The 22,557-nt window shown below is 34.3% G+C and overlaps 1 protein-coding gene across 3 annotated transcripts; it reads left to right on the top strand.

The window, feature by feature from the left end:
* The first annotated feature begins 728 nt into the window (after positions 1-728).
* LOC114174716 (lysine-specific demethylase rbr-2) lies at positions 729-21,173 on the top strand. Of its 3 annotated transcripts, none has more exons than XM_028059556.1 (33): positions 729-2,293; positions 3,649-3,706; positions 4,487-4,609; positions 4,858-4,915; positions 5,006-5,142; positions 7,908-8,069; positions 8,156-8,242; positions 9,089-9,262; positions 9,519-9,671; positions 9,767-9,958; positions 10,039-10,104; positions 10,225-10,320; positions 11,229-11,315; positions 11,562-11,678; positions 11,763-11,970; positions 12,086-12,150; positions 12,339-12,397; positions 12,492-12,623; positions 12,914-13,064; positions 13,153-13,488; positions 14,063-14,236; positions 15,279-15,340; positions 15,755-15,833; positions 16,326-16,475; positions 16,553-16,686; positions 17,623-17,740; positions 17,837-17,910; positions 19,195-19,339; positions 19,438-19,587; positions 19,744-19,839; positions 19,914-20,009; positions 20,116-20,303; positions 20,560-21,173. In XM_028059556.1, the coding sequence occupies exons 1-33, from the start codon at positions 972-974 to the stop codon at positions 20,807-20,809; spliced, it is 5,499 nt and encodes a 1,832-aa protein (XP_027915357.1). In that variant the 5' UTR covers positions 729-971; the 3' UTR covers positions 20,810-21,173. The 3 variants fall into 3 exon arrangements, with proteins under 3 accessions (XP_027915357.1, XP_027915355.1, XP_027915356.1); XM_028059554.1 differs by having other exon boundaries at positions 9,074-9,262; XM_028059555.1 differs by lacking the exon at positions 19,744-19,839 and having other exon boundaries at positions 9,074-9,262.
* Positions 21,174-22,557: the final 1,384 nt, after the last annotated feature.

The following is a 22,557-nucleotide window of genomic DNA, read 5'->3' as shown; positions in this document are numbered from 1 at the left end:
TAAAAATTTTATAAATTCTTTTAGATTAAAAATAATATCAATATTTTATGTGATTGAATTTAGATTTCACTTGTGTTGTCTCTTCAATGAAACTTCTTTTATATATCTAACAATAACAAAGATATTTTATTAGATTTTAGCGAAGGAATAAGTTGTAAAAATAAGAATTTTGATTTCAATATTTACATCGAATTACTGTAATTGTTGGCATAAAATTTTATTATCAAGAATTTGTTTACACATTCCCTTTTGTCTGTACCACTAGCCGTCATTGTTCCAGCGTTGCATCACTCATGGTTGCCATTTTTACCGCTACACACCATAAACAGAGACAAGAACAAATTTCGTTTTCTCGGTATTTGTTAAATATATATATGATGTAAAAACACGGGCGGAAAAAAAAAGCCGACATTAAGGATAAAGAACATGTAAAAAACAATACAGAATTTGCTTGATTTTAGATAGGATGTAAGAGAATACATAGACAGCGAGAAAAGAAAATTAATGTACAAGTAAGAAATGAAAGTTAACAAACATTGTAATCACGGGGTGCAGGAAGCAAAAGGTGAAACAGTGTCCAGAAGAAGATTGGGCCTGACTCAGTGTGAAGCTAACCTAACCCAAGCAGACCAACCAAAGTATCTGGATGACGAGTTATCTTTGGAAAGAAGTCTTCCCGTGAGATACGGCAGAGTAGAGAGAAGCTATATATTATTAATTTATTTAATAGCAGACGAAACCAAATCAAAGGCACTGTACACTGGACAAGACTCCACTGCATCTTCCTGTCTTCATTGCGCTGCTATTGCTGCTGCTGCTGCTGTTGCCACTGTCACTCCACTTGGCCAAAAGGTAAACTAAACCACAACCTCTCTCTGCTGCTGCTATTGCTTGGCGCATAGTAAGTTAGTTAGTTAGTTATCTTTGAAGTGTTGGCATTGATGAATTGGTTGGCGGTGGTGATAGAATAGATGGGGAAGGGAAAACCTAGAGCCGTTGAGAAAGGTGTGGTAGGACCTAGTTTGAGTGTAGCATCCTCAAGTATACCTGCAGGGCCTGTGTATTACCCTACTGAGGATGAATTTAAGGATCCTTTGGAGTATATTTACAAGATTAGACCCGAGGCTGAGCCTTATGGAATTTGTAAGATTGTGCCTCCCAAGAGTTGGAAACCCCGTTTTGCTTTGGATCTAGACGCTTTCACTTTCCCTACCAAGACTCAGGCCATTCACAAGCTCCAGGCACGCCCTGCTTCCTGTGACTCCAAGACCTTTGACTTGGAGTATTCTAGGTTTTTGAAGGATCACTGTAGTAAGAAGTCCAGGAAAAGGGTTGTGTTCGAAGGGGCGGAGCTGGACTTGTGTAAGCTGTTCAATGCCGTGAAGCGGTATGGTGGTTATGATAAGGTTGTTGATGGGAAGAAATGGGGGGATGTTGCTCGGTTTGTCAGGTCCACTGGGAAGATTTCGGATTGTGCTAAGCATGTCTTGTGTCAGTTGTACCGGGAACATTTGTATGATTACGAGAATTTTTATAACCAGATGAATCAAGGGACAGACCAGAGTTGTAAGAAAACCTTGTATGAGGAGCACAAGAGTGATTGTGGGGTGAAACCTTTGGTGTCGAAGAGGATTCACAAGAGTGTTGATTGTTTGAAACCGAAGGATAGTAAAGGGCAAGGAGAAGAGCATGATCAGATTTGTGAACAGTGTAAAAGTGGTCTGCATGGGGAACTCATGCTTTTGTGTGACAGATGTGATAAGGGATGGCATACATATTGTCTTTCCCCGCCATTGAAGCAAATTCCAAAGGGTAATTGGTATTGTTTCAACTGCTTGAATTCTGATCGGGACAGCTTTGGTTTTGTGCCTGGGAAGCACTATTCATTGGAAGCTTTTAGACGTAAGGCGGATCTGTCAAGGAGGAGATGGTTTGGATCGGGGCCTGTTTCAAGAGTGCAAATAGAGAAAAAATTTTGGGATATTGTGGAGGGTTTGGTTGGTGAGGTTGAGGTTATGTATGGAAATGACTTGGATACATCTGTTTATGGGAGTGGTTTTCCACGTGTAGCTGATAAAAAACCAGAATGGATTGATGACAAATTATGGGAAGAATACTCAACTAACCCGTGGAATCTTAATAACCTGCCTAAGTTGAAAGGTTCAATGCTCCGAGCTGTTCATCACAATATCACCGGCGTCATGGTACCCTGGCTATATATTGGGATGCTATTCTCATCCTTTTGCTGGCATTTTGAGGATCACTGCTTTTACTCAATGAATTATCTACACTGGTATGCCTTACTTTTCTTTATTTGTGTTGTTCTTGTACAATTATCTTCTTTTTTTGTAATATATATTATAACAGCGCCAAGCCATCAATTCTTGTCTGTTTCAATAAAATAGAACCCTTTCTTTCAGGAGTTATGTGTTTTTTTATGTATGTTAATAGGATAATTTATGGCCATGGAGAATGAACCTAACATGTTCAATGAATCATAACATGATCACAAGAAGAAGATTTTGTTGTATTAGGGAAAATTTAACTGTAGTAAACTTGTTACTAATGATGTGCACTTTGATGTTCCACATAAACTTGTCGGTTCAATCCGATAGCAAGAATATTATGGAAGGAACCATGGAGGTTTGAACTTGTGAACTGAGACAAATTATCCAAACCTCTCACAACTAGCTCAATCCTAGTGGCTTCTTATTATTCTCCGTTTGAGAACAGAAAAGCTTTCCTAGCAAAATATGTGATCAGCAGCAGAACTACAAAAGTTCTCTGTGCATTCAATGTTAGTTCCAGACAGAGTCTTATACCAAAAACTAGTTACATTACATTCTTCCAAATTTTCTACCTAAGCATAGAACAATTCCTTCAATCATACTTTCTCTGAGCACTGCTTATTGCATACAGAAAAATTAACGTCAATCTGCCAATTTTTTTTTTGGCAATAGGTTTGTAAATAATCTTATAGCATGTTTGGCTTGGCGGTGACTCAATAAAAGTGCATATTTTACTTGAAAATTTGGACGCAATTCACGTGCTGCTTCATAGGCTTTGTGGAAAGCTAATCGTTCACAATTGACCCACCCACCACCACTCCAAACAAATTTAATCATCAACTACTACATTCAATTAACATGGATGTTTAGTTTAAAAAAGGAAGAACGAAACTTTTCTATAATTGTCTAATGAGTTTTTGTTTCAAATTTTCTCCCCATGCCGAAATATGTTTGTTGTTTAAATTTGTGTGACTTCTACATTCTAATGTGAAATTGTGGCAATTTTGGACTTTGACATTTTTTTTTTGCTTTTGGAAAGCTGAAAATCTCTGGTGTACTTAACCTGGGGCCTTATTTTACCGAAGACTTAAATTTGGCTCACAATTTTATTTTTTTTGCATTTCAAAGAATTCATGAATTTTGCATTTTATTTAATCTGCTTTTCTTTTGTTTTTCTTTCTGCATTTGTGCTTTTTTTCTTATCTTCAGTGTCATGGAACCTCAACTTGCCAATATTTGCTATGTTTTTATGATCTTTACATTTTGTTTTTAATATATATTTGTATTTATGAGTGTTATGTGCCTCAGTTTATTCCCCAGCCCCTGCTGCAATTCAGTTCTGATTTCAATTTTGTTCTAGGGGAGAGGCAAAGTGCTGGTACAGTGTGCCTGGTAGTCAATCCAGTGCTTTTGAGAAGGTAGGTCTTGGGTCCTTGTTATATCTATGCATTATTTTTACTTTTTGATATATCTCACACAAACACTTGCATGCACACTGTAACTGTGGGTGGACATGGAGTGTGTGTGCCTGACAAAGAAGTGTCTTTTTCTATGAATAGAATTTATGAAGAGGGAATAGTTTCCAATGGATTCTTCTCGTTCATTATAATCGTGCTATTGGATACAGGATACAAAGATAACCATAAAACTGCTCTCCTTTTCCTTACTTGTAAATAGAGTTGTCAATTGTATAAGCGAACTATTAGTCAAGAAATGAGATCATTAATTTGGGCAACTTTTGTCAAGATTTTATGTAGTGGTATCCTGTGATATAAAATATGGTTATGAGAAGTGTAAGCTGCTAAACATGTGTTAAATTTCCCACATTGAAATCTAAAATTTGATTATTATTTTTTGTATTTATCTTTGGGAGTTTATTTATACTGTAGTTCACTTAAATTAGTGGTCCTCTCAGTATTTTTAGATGGGATCATTTTTAGGATGTGTTAATATTTCAATTTGAATTAGTATTTTATTTAAAATTTTGAACATTTTTCAAAATGAGATATAATCATGTAATCTTCCAGTCATCCATCATTAGTTTTCAAAGACATTTTATCACTGTCATTTGAAACTTCAATGTTGAAACATAAATCCTCCCCTCCTTTCCCTACAAACCCAACAATCCAAACATTTCATATTTGTTAATTTTAAGTAATTCATTGGCAATGATAGTAAAATGATCCACTTCCTTGTAGGTGATGAGAAGCAGTCTTCCTGATCTTTTTGATGCACAACCTGATCTGCTTTTTCAGCTTGTTACTATGCTGAATCCATCTGTATTGCAAGAAAATGGAGTTCCTGTCTACAGTATACTTCAGGTATCATTTATCGGGTTTAAGATATATAATATCCAAGTAAATAAGTAATCCACAATAATACTTATAATTTTATTAGGTGGAACATTGGGGGTTGCAGTTGAAGTTCTTTTACACTTAAAATTCGTTTACACTTACTGTCCCTCCATGTATGTTTCCAGTAAATGAATACGGCTGTGCTACTTCTTTTGCTTGTCATTTCTTTTTATATATAATCTTTGACATGTTTCTTCTCATTTGATGTTTTCCAGGAGCCTGGGAATTTTGTTATTACCTTCCCCAGGTCTTACCATGGAGGTTTCAATCTTGGTATGCAATTTTATTTTTGTCTTCATCCAAAATTACAATCTTAAATATAATCTGAAGTGTGTCATACTTTGTATTTGTTTGTGTTCTCAGGTTTAAATTGTGCAGAGGCAGTCAATTTTGCTCCTGCTGACTGGCTACCGCATGGTGCTTTTGGAGCTGATCTCTATCAGCGGTATCACAAAACTGCTGTCTTATCTCATGAGGAGCTTCTTTGTGTAGTAGCCCAGGTTTGCACATTGCTATGACTTTGTTACATTAGTTAATGTAATAACTTGTTGATGAGGTTAGAATCTAATAGGGTGTTTGGTTTATTTTCTTGTTTACATTTTCAGTTTATATGCTTTCACTATGATTACCAAGAGGCATTTGGTTTGAGAAAACATGTTTTTGTTTTCATTTTGTTTCCCATTTTCAAAAGTTTGAATAATAAAATGTTTTCTATATCCCGTGGAATCAATGAAAAGTTGTTTCCTGTACAAACTTTTGAGAAACAGGAAGCATTGAAAATAATGAAAAGTTTTTTTTTTTTTTTCACTAATTCCTATTCAAACTTTTAAAAAGGAAACCAAGTGAAAAATACAACTTTATTGTAATTAAAAGTAAAGATAGAAAATGTTTTTGTCAAACCAAACAATGCCTAAAATGCAACAGTTTTTCATCTTATTTATTTTTCAAAAACTTTATGAATAATTTGTTAGTTTTCTCTATTTGGTCTTAAAAGTTTTGAGAACAAGGAATATAATGAAAACATGGTTGCAATTTCTAAAACAAGGGAAAATATAAACTAAATTGAAAACAAGAAAACAAGCCAAGCAGCCCCTAATTTTTGAGGTATGCAATTTGTTATTCATGTCTAGCAAACAAAGTACATGGATCACTATTCTTGTAGATTGTACGAGTACAACATGGATCATCCTACCAAAAATACAAAATTGTGTCAAAACACATGTACTGATAAAAGAGAAAAAAAGGCAAAATAACTTTGAATTTCTCAGAGCCGCAAACTTACGACTCACACGTTCCAAATCTAGAACCCCATCAACAACACAAACAGATTTGCTTCCAACTCTAGTTGCACGTGAACCCTCATTGCCTTCCCTAGCAGTTCATTTCTCATTTAAAAGCATTGTAGTAAGTATCGTACGATTCACGATACGAATCGTACGATATGATACGATTCAGGTCCCTGGCGATACGAATCGTGAGTTGTATCGTTTTTACTCCCGTATCGTACTTGTATCGTACGATACGAGTCCGAATCGTGTGAATCATGATTCGATTCACGATACGAATTTACCCCAATTTGAAAACCTAGTTTTTCCCTCTACAGATATACCCCCAAATTGAAACCCTAATTTTTTCCCCCTTTATTTTCCGCACATTGAAACTTATTAATGTTATTTATTAAGGTTAGTGTGCTCGAAAACACTTATTTTTTGGATGGCTATAATGCATAATTTGTTTAGTAGCATATAACTATAGTTGAAAGAATCTTATGCAGCAACCACATTGTTTTTTGAAGGCCATGTTGCTGAAATTGTGAAACTCTATGGTAGATACACATAGATACAACTACTTTATTTTTGATTATGAGATTGTTTTGTTATTAATTTTCTCTTTACATATTTATCTATCTTATATATTTAAGTATAAACTGCATTCTTTTAATGTTTATAAAATGTTTATGAATCGTACGATTCACGATACGATTCACGATTCAAAATTTAAGCTCTCCGATACACGATACGATTCACGATTCAACTACCATGTTTAAAAGTAATTAGAAACAACAAAACATATTAGAGTTTTAAGAAGGGAACTTTAAGCCTAACTCAACCCCACAAAACCGACTTGTAAGATGAGGTTATATACTCTAAATTGACCTTATCTAATCAATGTGGGACTTCCAACACACCTCCATACGCTGAGACATATACATCTCATACGTGAGACTAGACACTAATAGGTGGTGCAATAGCAGCCTAATAGCGGGTGGAATAATAGATCAACAAACATCAAATTTCGCTAGGATAGACTCTAAACTCATGACTCTAATATCATATTAAGAAGTTGACTATAAGTTTAACTCAACCTCACAAAACCGGCTTGTAAAGTGAGATTTGCACTCACTTATATATTCTAAATTAACCTTATTTCTAGTTAATGTGAAACTTCCAATATAGAGAATGAGTGGAACCCAATAGTGATCAGAAACTTGAATCAAGTTCTCAAACAGTAAAGAAACCAAACTAAAATTAGGAGTAGTGAAACCAACTAGCAAATGAATCAAGTGTTGAATCTAGAAGCAGAAGGACCAAAGAGGGGGTTTGGTACTGTTGTATGCAGAGGAGTAGAAAAAAAGGTGAAGATTAATGTTGGAATGAATGATGTCAGGGCCTTAATATTATGGGTCAATTGAAAATGGGTTGGGTTTCTTAGATTTTGAAAAAAACGTCTATCCTGCTGATCACATCAAACTGTGTCAGAGAGTGTGATCAAGATGCCAAGGCTTGAGAAAGTCGTATGTTTATGCAATCTTGCGACTAAGCTAGTCTTGACTGATGTTTTTATTATATATAACAAAATAACAATAACAATAAAAACTAAGCTTTTCCTGCTATGTGGGGTGGGCTACATGAATTGATGATTCCATATTGGTCATTGTTATATTATAACTGCAACTGATTACTTAAAAAAAGTATTGTGTACCCTTTTGGGGGAAGGGGGTAGGGCATGCTTTTGTAAACTGTGATGGCTGGCTCCTAAAATGGTCGCCTACTTTGCTTGAGCCATGATGAAACTGCAATGTCTGAACTCGTATTTGATTTAAAGTCTTGTAAGATTGTTTTGACTTGTTTATGTTGTTTCTAGATTTTCTTATTTAGGAAGATTTATTATCGTTCTATTTTAAATCTGACAGTGCTCTAATGCTTTTCAGATAAAAATGTTTAGCTGTTGACTAATCTTGCTTGTTGATTGTCATCATTTTTAGTATGGTGAAGTAGACAGCAGGGTCTCTTCTTATTTGAGGAACGAATTGCTGAGAATATCAGTTAAAGAAAAATCTCGAAGAGAGAAACTTTGGAAAAATGGTATTATTAAGTCTTCTCGCATGGCTCCTCGAAAATGTCCCCAATTTGTGGGAACCGAAGAAGTATGATTTTTTTTACCAATGGTAATATAAAATGATAACTCATGGCTTTGCCATTTTCTGATTGTGTTTACTGGTGTGCTTTGTAGGATCCAGCATGCGTCATATGCCAGCAATATCTCTATCTCTCTGCTGTTGTATGTGGTTGCAGGCCATCAGCTTTTGTCTGTCTGGAGGTAAATGCACGAGATTGAGCTATTGATTTATTGATGATCAAATAATGTAAATATTAAAATATGTAGTTGCCATCAACAATTCATCTTCCACCATTGCATCAATGTCAAAGCAAAATAAAAAAGTGTTACCGGCCCCAAGAATGTATGTAATATCCATTTTTATAGCTGAATCATACTTATTTGTTTCAACCTAAGATTGAAAGTACCCAACGGATTTTTTTAAGTTCTTAAGATAGCCACTCAAGTTAAGTGGGTTCTCTCAATATTCTGGCTATGAGAAGTGTGAACGCATCAGAAAACCAGCCTGTCCCTGGAAAAGCATATGGGTTGTCTGTTTTTGTCTTATGTAAGTGAAAATAAGTAAACTGTACTATGCACTTCTGTTTCTGCTGTTAAGGGATAAGGGAAAATTGTATTGTTGCATGACATGACATGACAGATATATGGATCACTATTATTTCTTGGATTTTCATAAGTTGGTTAGTTGATTATGAATTTATGTATTAAGTGTCTGGCATCTTCCTCATGGTGTTTATTTCTCTTCATCTTTTCCTCTCTCTCTCTCTCTCTCTCTCTCTGTTTCTAACAGAAGGTAGCGCTGTTTGTACCTGGTGATTGCTTGTTGTTTTAAAGTGATCAGGATTTAGTGCACATAGACATGCTTAAATTTCCCATTCCATTCATGTGTCATGTAGGACTAGACTTTATAGGTGATAGAAAATATTTGTATTGTTGATATTATTGTGGTCGAGAGTCACTTGACAGATTCAGATTTCTTGGGTTTGTTTAATTTGTGCCCTTGGGTGCTGTTATATTATTGACTGAATTTAGTGTTCTCTCTTGCAGCACTGGGAACACCTTTGTGAGTGCAAAACTGTTAAATTGCGTCTTCTCTATCGTCATTCACTTGCAGAATTGTATGACTTGGCCCATTCTATGGACAAATATACTTCCGAGGACAAAGCTGAGTGTAGAAGTGTGAAAAGGCAGCCTTCATGTCTCAGTGCTTTGACCAAAAAGGTCATATATACAAATACATTTTTTTAACCCTCCAAAATTTCCAAATTCTAATATTTTTTTTAATAGTTGGATTTACTTGTTTTCTGCAATAAAAATATATGATGTCTCCATTTCTATATCTGACTGCTGCTCTCCTGTAATGGTAATGTTTAATTTTTTAATTAAATTAGCTAACGTAGTGCTTGTATTGTTTTGTATACATTTGTGATTTAAGAAAAACTACTATTTCCGTCTGAGACTCTTGGTATATGTGTAGGTAAAAGGTGGCTCCATCACTTTTGCTCAACTTGCTACAGAGTGGCTTCTGCAATCTAGTTCTATTCTTCAAAATGTCTTTTTGAAAGATGCATTTGTTACTGCACTGAGGAAAGCTGAACAATTTCTTTGGGCTGGTTCTGAGATGGATTCTGTGAGTTCTATCTATTTATTACTCTTTAAATACTGTTGTATGTGTACACCGTGATGTACTTGACTTACTTAGTTCTCCTTCTTTTTGGAATGTAGGTTCGAGACATGGTAAGGAATTTGCTTCAAGCTCAGGAATGGGCAGAAGGGATAAGAGACTGTGTAACTAAAATTGAGATATGGTTGTGTCATCGAGACTCTAGTGTAAAGAAAGTTCATTTAGAATCCGTTGATGAGTTGCTGAAATTTAGTCCTGCACCTTGCAATGAGCCTTGTTATCATAAACTGAAGGTGCTTTTCTTAACAAACTGTTAATGCCTGTGGTAGTTGCCTTTTTCTGCCTTTTTTTTGGTTAATTTTTATTGATGCAGGAGTATGCAGAGGAAGCAAGGTTGTTTGTTCAGGAGATTGATACTGCTTTGTCAATGTCTTTAAATGTACTTTCTCCTAGACTCATCACACGTGTTTTCTTCATAACTTTATATTGGTAACACTTATATCGGGTAACAATTTATGTTCTTGCTAATTATAATTAGACTAAAATTATTTTTTTGCAGATGTCTGAGTTGGAACTTTTATACTCCAAAGCTTGTGGCTTACCCATCTACGTGAAAGAAAATAAGAAATTGGAAGGAAAAATTTCTTCAACCAAGGTAGGTGTTTCCTTACATATAGTTTGGCTCATTTTTTAACTTTACTGGTTCTACGCTTTATCTTTCATTTATATTGCTAATATTTTGAAACTCTTTTTTCTCTCCAAGATGTCATTTTCTTATTTACAAAGTTACGGATATCTGTAGATATTTTTTTATCAGAACGTGTTTGTCACAACTCAAAAAAGAATCCATCTTTCCTTCCCAGAATCGAATCTGATCTTGAAAGTTATCACTGCTGTTTCAGTTTTTCCTCATGATGAAAATAATCTGGAAGTTCCATATTCCTTTACTAGTAATGTGAGACTACCATGACTGCCGTCCCGTGTTCATCCTGATGGTATGAAAATGGCAGTAATTCAGTCTCTGGGGTAATTCTTAGTTAGTGACTCTCATAATTTTGGATTAGAGCCTAATTCAAGCCCACTAAACTTATCATGTCCATATGAGGAGCCAAAATGGGGTTGGGCATTAAATTTTGAGCCTGAATTAAATGCTGGCTGTTTAGAAAAGTAAAACTATGTTTAGGAGAAGAAATCACTTCCACAAACAACATAACTTGCAAAATGTAAAATCTAAAGACAAAAATGGTCAACGTTATCTTCTAATCTTTAAATGTGAGTAAACCCTAAAAATACCATGTACTAAACACAAACTTAAATTATTTTTATTTTCAAAATATGGAGAGCTAATAGTTGTTGTGGAAAGAGTTCACCTGATTTTTATCCATTTTTTGCTTTATTTGTGAGTCCATCTCTATCCCAGATACAAAGATTGGCTCATGTTCTTAACTGCCGCAATTTTTGTGCTTGAGCTAATGTACACTTTTGGTGTACTGCAGGGTCTTGTTGATTTATGCAGTGTTTTATTTTTCATGTTGCTAACATTATTTCTTTGATGCTCGTCAGGCATGGCTGGATAGTGTCAGAAACTGCATCTCAGCTAGACAGCCTGCTGCACTACATGTTGATGTTCTTTATAAACTAAAAGCAGAGGTAATAAGAACCCTGGAAACTGCACAGGCTTTGTTAATTTCTCAAGCCTTGTTCATGTGAACTTGACTATAATTATTATCAATAACAGGAATAGAATTGTTATTACGTGATCATGTGAATAAATCATTCATTTTTAAATTAGGTGTTTCACATTTATGTGAGTAATATACGTCATACACAGACACAACACACGTGTGCATTACTCAAGTTACTGACAAAATAATGTGAAATTCATGCTTTCAATAGTTTTGGGATCTTCAAGTTCAACTCCCGGAGATAGATGTGCTTCAGAATCTACTAAATGAGGCTGAATCTTGTAGTGCTCAATGTCATGATATGTTAGAAGGACCTATGAATCTCAAGGTTTGCATTTTCAGTCTTTTTCATCTCTTTTTGTTTTGTATGATGGTTAAAAGGCATTGCTTTATTGACTAAGAAACCTTGCAGAATGTTAGTTTGCTGCTTAAGGAATGGGAAAATTTTGCAGTTGATGTACCAGAACTCAAGCTTCTAAGGCAATACCATTCGGATACTGTTTCATGGGTTTCCCACTGTAATGATGTTTTAGGGAGAGTTCACATGCAGGAAGATCAGCACAATGTCGTTGATAAATTGAATAGTATTTTTGAAGCAGGTTTATCTTTGAAAATTCAAGGTATTAGGGAATGTTGCTGCGTTATATGGGTTAACGTTTTCATTTTCGAGACCCATGCATTTATTCATTTTCTTGTTAGTTTACACTGCCTCAAGGTTTGACTTATATTTCTCAGTTGATGAGTTGCCATTGGTTGAGGTTGAGCTGAAGAAGGCTCACTGTCGGGAAAAGGCTGTGAAGGCAAGTTATTATATTTGATCATTCTAATACTGTTTTCTCCTTTCTCTCCTTGCCTCTTTTTTATTTTTTTAATATGAAAAAGAAGAAGATTTCTTAGTATTCAAGGACTAATCAACTTTGTCATGTTAAAGGCTCAGGCAGTTCTTTAATCTTTGAAAACTGATTGAAATAATGTGAAATTGGTACAGGCACATGATTTTAAGATGCCTTTGGAATTCATCCAGCAACTCTTGAAGGAGGCCACCATGTAATTTTAAATGCCCTTTCCTCATCTGAACCGGCAAATCATTAGGTTTTATTTTTTTCTAGTTTCAACCATTTGCTTGTTATTGATTATTCAGGCTTCAAATTGAGGGAGAGAAACAATTTGTCAATCTGTCTTGCATGCTTACTGCTGCCATTCCTTGGGAGGAAAGGGCTAGAGGGATGCTTTCACATGAGGCTCCTATTTTGGACTTTGAGGACATGATCAGGTTCAGCTATGCTGGAGATGTTTTATTTATTTTTTTATCGGCAGCTGGAGATGTTTTATGTTTATAGCTTCAACAAGATTATACTTGAAGAGAACTTGAAAAAAAGGAACTGAGTATATTCAGTGTGTATTTAATACAAGTTTTATAGGCTAAATGGCCTATTAATAGAAATAGGGAAGTAGGGAAATTATGAAAGAGAATAAATGTACCCTACTAATAACAAGATTTTATCCTATTTACAACAATTGTTTTGGCTAATGATAAATTTGTTTTTTATCTTCCTTTTATAGAGCTTCAGAGAACATATTTGTTATTCTTCCTTCACTTAATGATGTCAAGGACGCTTTATCAGAAGCTAATTCCTGGTTAAAGAATTCAAAACCATATTTCGTCTCTTCTATGCAAACTTCTGATTCTATGCAGAAAGTTGAGGACTTACAGGTGCTTGTTTTGTTCTTTTGTTTTGTTGCCTTAAGTTTGCAGAAAACATGATCATTATGAATATGACAATTTGATCATCTACTTTTAGATGTTGGTTTCTCAATCGAAGCATCTTAAAGTATCATTTGAAGAAAGAGGAATGCTTGAATTGGTTTTGAAAAACTGCAGAACGTGGGAGTATGAAGCATTTTCTGTACTAGATGATGCCCGGTGCTTATTTGAACTGGATAGCTCTCTGCATCAAATAGACAGTGGTTTAATGTGTAACATGGAAGATTTGATTGTAAGAATCCAATCCACCATAGCATCCGGTACATCGCTGGGTTTTGACTTTGGTGAGATTTCAAAACTTCAAGCATCTTGTTCTACGCTGCAGTGGTGCAAAAGGGCCTTGTCTTTCTCCAATTGCTCTCCTTCTTTAGAGGTTACTATTTCCCTCTAGTGACAATTTATGTTACAGTCATCCATTTCACAAATGCATAAACGTATTATTTCTTACTCCATCCTTTTAGTGTTTGACTGCTGCCTTGAACATATACATGCTTCTGCCAAATATACCCTGCCTCCATCCCCAACTGTCCACCAAAATTGGTTTATCTTTTACTGGTTATTAAGAACATGGTATTAACTTGATCCCTCGACACTTTATTTTGAGTCGTTCATCTGGATGCCTTGCCTTACGAAGCTCACATCATATTTGATTATTTTCTTGTTGCTATTCAACTACACATGAAATTTTTAGCGTGTTACTACTGACAGCAATCTCGTTTTTCCTTTACATAGTTCATTGCTTAATAATTCTGTTCACCGAGATTTTTCATTGTCAATTTTTTAACCTTTCCTTTGTATGGGCATAAATAAAACTTGATTTGAGATATAAGATCAGGTGTTTGGAAACTGTTTGGGGTAAAGAACATGGCCTTTTAATGGGGCTTTCTAAGAATTAATCTTGTTGAATTTCTTTTGTTGTTGATTAGAGATGCTTGCTAATCATGTAGGACGTTTTGGAGGTTGCAGAAGGTCTTTCTCATTCCTCTATTTCTGGGGCTCTGTTGAAACTATTGATAGGTGGGCTTGAATGGCTTAAGAAGGCATTAGAGGCGATTTCTGGTCCTTACAATTCTAGAAGATGCAAGTTGACTGACATACAAGCTATTCTTACTGATTATGAGGTACTAGGTTATGAAATTTTCTGCTATGTGTATTTTGTTGTTTGAATGAGTGATTTTTTTTTTTTAATTATTAAATAAAGTGGCCACATTCTTGTTTGTGTGGACATTTATAAATTTATATATAATTCAAAAGGAAAAGAACTTGAATGAAATTAAGAGAGTAATGTTTATGGTATTTAAACCCTTATATTATAAGGAAAAGGAAATAGTGTAGAGGTTGTGAAACTACGTCAAAAGAGAAAATGTGGTTTTCGTTTTTAGGTTGGTTTTTGAATCATGCTTACAATCAGACCCCGTATGTTGGGGTTTCACAGATTTTATCTCTGGGACATACTTATGTCTCTGGTATCTTGCACATGATTGGTTCAGGGAAATTTCCATTTCTGATAAGCAGAGACTTGACAGCATTTGGTGTACACTTGAACCTTTCTTTTCGTTGTTTTTCAACTCCTGTTCTGGGAATATCCTATCCTCATCCTGGTTTTACTTCTCCCTAATATTTTTAATAAAAAGCTAAATTTCATGCTGTGTTCGGTTTAGGTACATTGGTGTATTTGGTTGGAGCACAATGCTCCCATAGTCGCATCCTCAAAACTAAAATGTTTGCTCTTACATGCTGTTGAATTGGATTGAGCGCTGTCATGTGCATGACTGTTTCAAAGGGGTTCCTTTCTATTACTGATACACGGAGACTGAACTTTGTGTTGTATTCACAATACTTTTTACTTCCTTCTGGTTTCACTGCCTTTTGTTTTATCCTTCCCCAGGCTGTAGTTTTTCATGTTGCATGGTGTCTTTTCCCATATAAAATAAAGTGGTTTTTATCTCAACTAATTTTACACTTGTGTATGGTTTTAATTATCTTATTAAATTTATGGTCTTATCTTTTTGTGAATAGTTAACAAACTTTCTGATTGATTAAAGACATTGATTTATGGTACTTTGGAGAGAAAAGTTGCGGTGAAAGCGTCAGGCTTTTCCATTCAGTGGTTGGAAAAATTGTTTTGCCACATACAGCTTACATCTACAACTTTTTCTGCAGACTATTAATATGACCTTTACAGCAGTAAATATTCAACTTGAAGATGCCATTGGAAAACATAAGTAAGTCTAATTTGTTTGTTGTAGAATCCAGATTATACTTTATGTTAGTTTGATTTGGTTTTAGTCTTCTGAATGGCACTTTACCTTTATGTGGTTTTTATGTTGGTCTGTTTTATTCTTGTAATTTTTATTGTCTTCCCTCTTCATAAATGTTTCAATTAAATTTGCAGATAATTAGTTTTGCACTTCTGAATTCTTTTATAAGCTTGATTTTTGTTATTGTCATTTTCAATTTGACTCTGTACCTTTCAATACTACTTTTTGAACTATGTCTGTCTCCTATTATGCATCATCTCAGTAAAGAATATATTGCTTAATCACTTAAAACACTGGGATGGAGTCGATGGAGACTGTTGCTTCCAATTATTTTGTTAAAATGTTTTATACGTTTAATTGTATTTTATTTGTGTTTAGGTTGTGGCAAGAGCAAGTGTGCCAATTTTTTGGTCTAAGTTTTAGAGAGCGGTCCTGGTCTTCAATATTGCAGCTCAAGGTAAATTTTCTGGGCATGTAGGGGGTGGTCTTTATATGTGATTATTGGTCAACTGATTGACGTAGGGGCCACTACAAAACTATGATTCTCTTTTTGTGCATCTAAGCTTCTGTGTTGTTCGTAAGAAAGTACTGATCACTTTGGCCAGGATATTCTTTGTCTTTTAGACAAATTGTACGTGGGTTTGTTTACTTTCTTCATTTATTTGTAGATTTACTTTAAGCCTTAAGGTTTGTTTTGATTTCCTTTGTAGCTTGCACATTATATTTTGCAGCACCTGTCTCTTTAAGCATTTTCTTTCAATCTATTTTAATTGTGTGTATATTCTTAGTTTGCATGGAGTATCAAGCTTATTTGTTCACTACTTGTGAATATTATTATCGGAAATCTGAAAGCTTTCCAGCTAGCTGTGGAGCCTTTACCAGTTTGTTTTATTTTGTGACTTCACATATCAGTGTTCAGTTGCATAGCACTGACACTACTTACTTCCAGGAGTATGGAGATACCATTGCCTTTGGTTGCTGTGAACTGGATTTGGTTTTATCTGAAGTTAAGAAGGTGGAAAATTGGAAGAAAACGTGCATGGATAAATTAGGAGCCTCAGTGAAAAATGAAAATTCGCTACTTCATGCATTGGAGAAGGTTTTGATTTGGCCATATTTTCCTTTGCATGATCCATTTACGTATCACATACTCAGGACTTTGCTTTATATTTTCAGATGGGACAGACTCTAGATAGATCATTGCTAATGTATGACAATTTGCAAGATCTGAAGGAACCAAACCAATGTATCTGCTGCTTTGATGATTCTGAAGATCAGGAATTTCTTACTTGTTCCACTTGTATGGACTGGTAAAGTACCTCTAGTCTTGTTTCTAAAAATAGGAGTTCCATAGCTCTGAATAATAAATCAGGCAATAGCTTATGAGACGTCATTTACATATAACAAATTCGTACAATAAAGTGTACAATGTCAAGTTTTGTGTCTATTACTCTCCATAGCATTAATAACGTCTCAAAATTTTTTTTCTTCATTTTACAAATTGTTTTACTATTTGTTATACAAGTAACATTTTCATAGCTTGTAATCTTCATGTAAGTGGATTAGTATTAATAAATAAGGAAATATCTCATCATATCTTAAGATTATCCTCTAGTATTTGTTCCCCTAACTAGCTACTATTACGATTAATATATATACGGGTACATGTTATAGGTTCTGTGTACATATCAATCAATACACTGTAATACTTTAGTTAATATCAGTTAGTGTTTCATTCTCATTCATTTGCCTTCCCTTCTCTTTACCTAAAACCACAGATTTTTAACATGGCATCAGAATATTACCTTACCATCACCTGTGACCTTGGGTTACAATTCCACTGCCATGTTCCAAAAATTATGGAACTGTTGTGTCCAATTTAATTCCACGTAGTCACCTAACATAACCTGCCCTATTGTCATCCCAACAATTGTGACCTTGGGTTACAATTCCACTGCCATGTTCCAAAAATTATGGAACTGTTGTGTCCAATTTAATTCCACGTAGTCACCTAACATAACCTGCCCTATTGTCATCCCAACAAGATCTTCCTCTGTTTTCATCACTGGTTCTGTTCTGTCAAACACTCAGTTTATACTCTCTACAACGTTGCTTTTCTGATTAAGGAAATAATTATCATTCAGTCTGAAAAAAATTGTATCCATACTGCTGTTAATTTTTTTTTCATTATTAAGAAATACATTGATTAATTTGTTTGGTGCATCAATTACGTTTCGTATGGACAGCTATCATGCACAATGTGTTGGACTAACAGAAGAAGACTTAGCCATTGAAAACTACCAGTGCCCATATTGTGAAATTCTAAGGGGTGAATTCCGTTATCAGAATGGAGGTGCTCTACTGGTAGGATATTGTGTCATTTAGCAGTAGTCGGCTAGTATGTTTGTGTCTCATTCTTTCAGAAACTCATTTGTACACCTATTCTTTTTCTTTATGCAGAGGTTTGAGAAGAAACGTGTTGAATTGAAAGTTCTTACTGAACTCATGTCTGAGGCCGAAAATTTATGTTTATGGTAATGTGGTCCACATTAAATAATTACGTTCAGCATGTATAAATGACCTTATTTTTCTTGAATAATATTTATTGTTACTCAAATGCTGTTATTTTCAAATATTGTGCAGTTTGGAAATATTGAATTTTCAAATGCTGATATTTTGTGTATACAATATAGACATTATCACTTGAATGGATACAATTTTAAAATATAAAAAGGACAATTGGGGAATTTTAAAAGAAAGGAATTTTTAGCCAAAATTTGCTTGTGAAGTGTCTCCTAGCTTGATTGTCAAATCACTTGTAGAAAGCTCCCTGAAAACATGCCGTCAAACAGATTATGTAGTTCTTATGTAAAAGCTACCAGCATAAAAAACCGACCTTTCCAAACTACACATAGATGTGTTATATTTTTGGGAAAACACTTTTCTACACTTTGCACTGATAGTTACACCATTTTTGCTCAAGATTTGCTTCAGAGAATTTCAGTTTTTCTTTTCTTGATCCCTTAATTTTACTGTAACATGCTAAGACTGATAAAAACATTAGGTAAAGTCAAGTTCTAAGTCAAGCAGAAATACTTGTACTATAATGTATTTTTAGTTTTGGTACATAAACATTAATGCTACTGTATTTTCTATATATATTATTTTTCGTTACAAGTACGGCAAGTGTTTTTGTGGGAAGAAGGAATTATGGTTGTTTTAGAGTATCATTAGATTTTTGTTGAGATGTCTGTTGGTGAGGTATCATAGTTGTGGGAAGGGAGCGGGGTTTAAAGGGTTGGTTTTGTCATTTGTCTGCAGATACTGGAAAATAGTAAGGATTGGATCATAGCAGAACTGGAATTATTTATTGGCTAAGTGCATGCAGTCTGACCAGAGTTCAGACGTATGTGGGATACCCAATTATAATTTTAATATGTTTTATAGTACACTTTTTTTAATTTTTTTAAAGCAGAAATATGTAATATAGAAAGTTGATTTTGGATTTTTTTTAGAATTACTCTGCAAACTGCCACTCTAAAAGCTACATATATTTTTGCAGTTTCTTTCTTTCTCTTATTTTCTGTATTTTTTAGGAGGTGGTGTTCTACAAGAGTCTTGGACCTTCATCTATGGTGGAAAATTTGTAAATGATTAGGATAAGTGTATGTGTTTGTTTATTTTTTGGTCTAGATAATTCAGGTGTGGTTTGCAGTTTCGACACATGGATTCCATCACGTACCTCTTGTTTTCTCTACCTTTGACAATCCTCACTGTAAATTTTTTATTAACTCTTAATTTGTCTATTGTATGTGCAGGATTGATGAAAGAGATGTTTTGAGTCAACTTGTTGAGAAAGCCCTTTCATGCAAATCTTTCTTGAAAGAAATTGTAATCCTTGCATCAGCTAATGTTGATCAAGATACCAGTGTCATCTCTGAAAAATTAGCCACTGCTGTAAAGGCATGTATTTATTTATTTATTTTTATCTAGTTCTTGTATTATTTCACTTAACTGGAATATGGTTGTTACAATTGAGTTAATTTCGCTTATTAATACAGGCTAGCAATGTGGCCGTTGTCTATGATCAGCACGATACTTGTGACCTTGAGCTGACTTTAGCAAAAACCTTGTGGAAAGTTCAAGTTAATAGAATATTAAATGGTATACCAAAGCCCACTGTCCAGCGTATTCAGAAGCATCTGAAGGAGGTATGTGCTGTTGCCTTGGTTTATATTTTTTTGGCGTTCATTGAAAAATCAAGATGCCCCCTTTTTTACTAGTACTCATTCACTTTTCTGCTTTTATAAAATTTCTTGTCAATATAAACAATTTTGAACGTACTGAAATGTCCAAGTGCATGATAGGGATTGGCTATGGGCATATCACCTGAAGATCACTATATGTTGAAAATTTCAAATGTGAATAGCTTAGGTTTGCAGTGGACAGAACTAGCCAAAAAGGTTTTTTTTTTTCTTTGGTGATTCTTCTCTGTCCTATATTACTCTGGCTGACTTTTAATTTTAAATATGAACAGGTGGCATCGGATTTTGGGGCACTCGGCCTTGATAAAGTTCTTGAACTTATAGTGGAAGGTGAAAAGTTGCCTGTTGATGCGAATGAGGAACTAAGCGTAAGAGATTAGTCATTTTTATATATGTTAAAGTTGAGACATTTTTATTTTGTCATGATTTCATTAAGATTATAATCAACTTTTTTTTTTTTGCTGTTCACAATAGTTGTTAAGGGCACGATGCATGCTTTATTGCATTTGTCGAAAGCCCTTTGATCCAGAAAGGATGATTGCATGTTGTCGTTGTAATGAGTGGTATCACTTTGATTGCATGAAATTGCCATGCACAAGAGAAGTCTACATTTGTCCCGCGTGTGCTCCATGTACGGAAGGATTACCTCCAAACCATGACAGGTCTGTTTGAGAGTAGTTTTATTTTCACATTGTGGTTGCTTGAAATTTTTAAGATATTATTTTCTAGCCAGCATTTTGAAAAGATTATTAGTTGTCAACTCCATCATAGAAATTAGGAACATTACTTAATAAACTTTGTTAGGTTCCAGCTGGTTGAGTGTCTGGAAGAATGGTTCTGTCATGTATTTCTGCAAGAGGCTATCATTTTTGCAAATTCTTTGGGTATTTTTTAGTGATTATCTGTTATGCTTTGCAGATTAACTAGTGGTAAATTTGAGGAGCCTAAAACCCCGTCTCCCAGGCATTCAAACCCTAGAAAGAAACAGAAGAGAGACGTGCACAGTCTCACTTGCAATACGTTCGCTACCAGGGATGAAGATAGTGAGTGTAGGTATCCGAGTGGGATAGAATGTCTAAGGTGGCAAAATCGAAAGCCTTTCAGAAGAGCAGCCAAGAAACGTGTTGAACTTCGAAGTCTTTCTCCATTTCTTTGCATACAAAGATAGTTAAACATAGTACACAATCATTGATCATTAAATTGATTCAATTGATTTTTATGGTGTCATCTAGGTCATTTTTAATCCATCTTAATGTGAAAATTTCATTTTTAGTTTCCTGTTGTCTGCATTGGATTTGAAGACTGGACTTAATAGGAGAAAGATGGGCGTGAACTAACGTAGGAACCATTAGTTTTTATACAGCTGACAAAATTAGGCAGGATTTGATAGAATTCCATTAGTTTTTATGGGGTAAGTTAGATAAAACACTGGTAAATTAGATAAGGCATGCATAGCTAATACGCCCATGTACTTAGTGTATAAGGTTTTTACATTATTATTTAATCATAAATTGTCATGCTGGCTTTTAAAATAATGGTGTAGTTTGCTGTGTATAGTAATTAAATTCTTCTGTCGAAAAGATCCTAATCTGAAGTTTCATTTCTAATCCATATTTTGGGATTTTGTAAAATTGGTTTCTGAGATTGACAAGGACAGAGGCTATTCTAACTTATTAAGTTAATTCTTATATGAGACCAACTATTGGTTCATATCCAAAATATAGGTGTCGGATCATTGTATTCCCTAAAATTGACTTGACTGTTCTGATTGAGTTTACTATTTGAAGGAAGGTTTCTCATTGGCCTTTAGTAGTTTATTTATCAAATTTGATTTCGATTAAATAGTGTAAAAAGGAAACAAGAAATGAAACTTAAAAACCACCCTTTTCCAAATCTGAATCCTCAAACGCTTCCAAAACCCCATTACTATAACATGCTAAATTCTCCAATTTCAATCACATTCTTACTTCCTTTAATTGTTTCCTACTCAATGAGCAACGATGTGTATAAAGGAAAGGACAAACACAAGACAATGGATACAAGGGAGCGAGATAGATATCCCGTGCATCAGTTATCTAATTTTGGTGTTTGATATTTTAATCAATGAGTTTAATTCTTTACTATTTTGTTTGTTTGTATACCATAATTTTTGTCAGCATAAAAATTCAAAACTTGTAGTATGTTAATATGTTAAAATGAAATTATTTAATATTTTTTATTATTTTTAAAATTGATAAAAAAACTAATACTTTATTTTACTTTTTATTCTATTAATTCTTTATTTTTTTGACCTGTCCTATATTAAGGGAAATTAGTTTTAAATAAAATAATTCTTGTGAAAAGAAGTAAAAGAGCGGTGTAAAAAGTAAATCCAAAATAAAATAGTGTAACAAGAGGCCGATTGTAATTCCACAAGGGTAAATGCTTCTTTCACCCATAACATTTCTTCATGCACCCCATAATACAAGGAAAATATTCAAATACCCTTCACCGTTGCCATCAGACCACCACTGCCATGGACAAGTATGGAGGGGTAACGGTTAGTTTATAATTAGTTAATTATTAAGTGGTAATTAGAGTTAATTGAGATTGAGTTTTAAGTTGGTTGTTGGAAACTCGAAATAAGTAAATCTTAAAATTATTTTTTGGTGAAGATAAGTAAATTTTAAAATAACTTGTTAAAAAATCATAGGGATCGTTTATAAAAAGAATAAAACTACTTATTTTTCTAATATCTATAACAATATATAAAGGGGATTCCCCTTTTTGTGTCCACTTTTTAAAATACCGATTTTACCCTTTAAATATAACAATTTTTTAAATTTTTTAAAATTGACCGTTACTTTTACAAAAATTTTATAAAATCAGATGTCTCTACTTCTTCTTTATTTATTAATGGTTATTCTTTTATCTGTT

This window comes from Vigna unguiculata, chromosome 2 (assembly GCF_004118075.2).
Source record: "Vigna unguiculata cultivar IT97K-499-35 chromosome 2, ASM411807v1, whole genome shotgun sequence".
Classification (NCBI taxonomy): domain Eukaryota; kingdom Viridiplantae; phylum Streptophyta; class Magnoliopsida; order Fabales; family Fabaceae; genus Vigna; species Vigna unguiculata.
The sequence above is the reverse complement of the archived record's forward strand: the minus strand, read 5'-3'. Positions and strand labels throughout refer to the sequence as shown.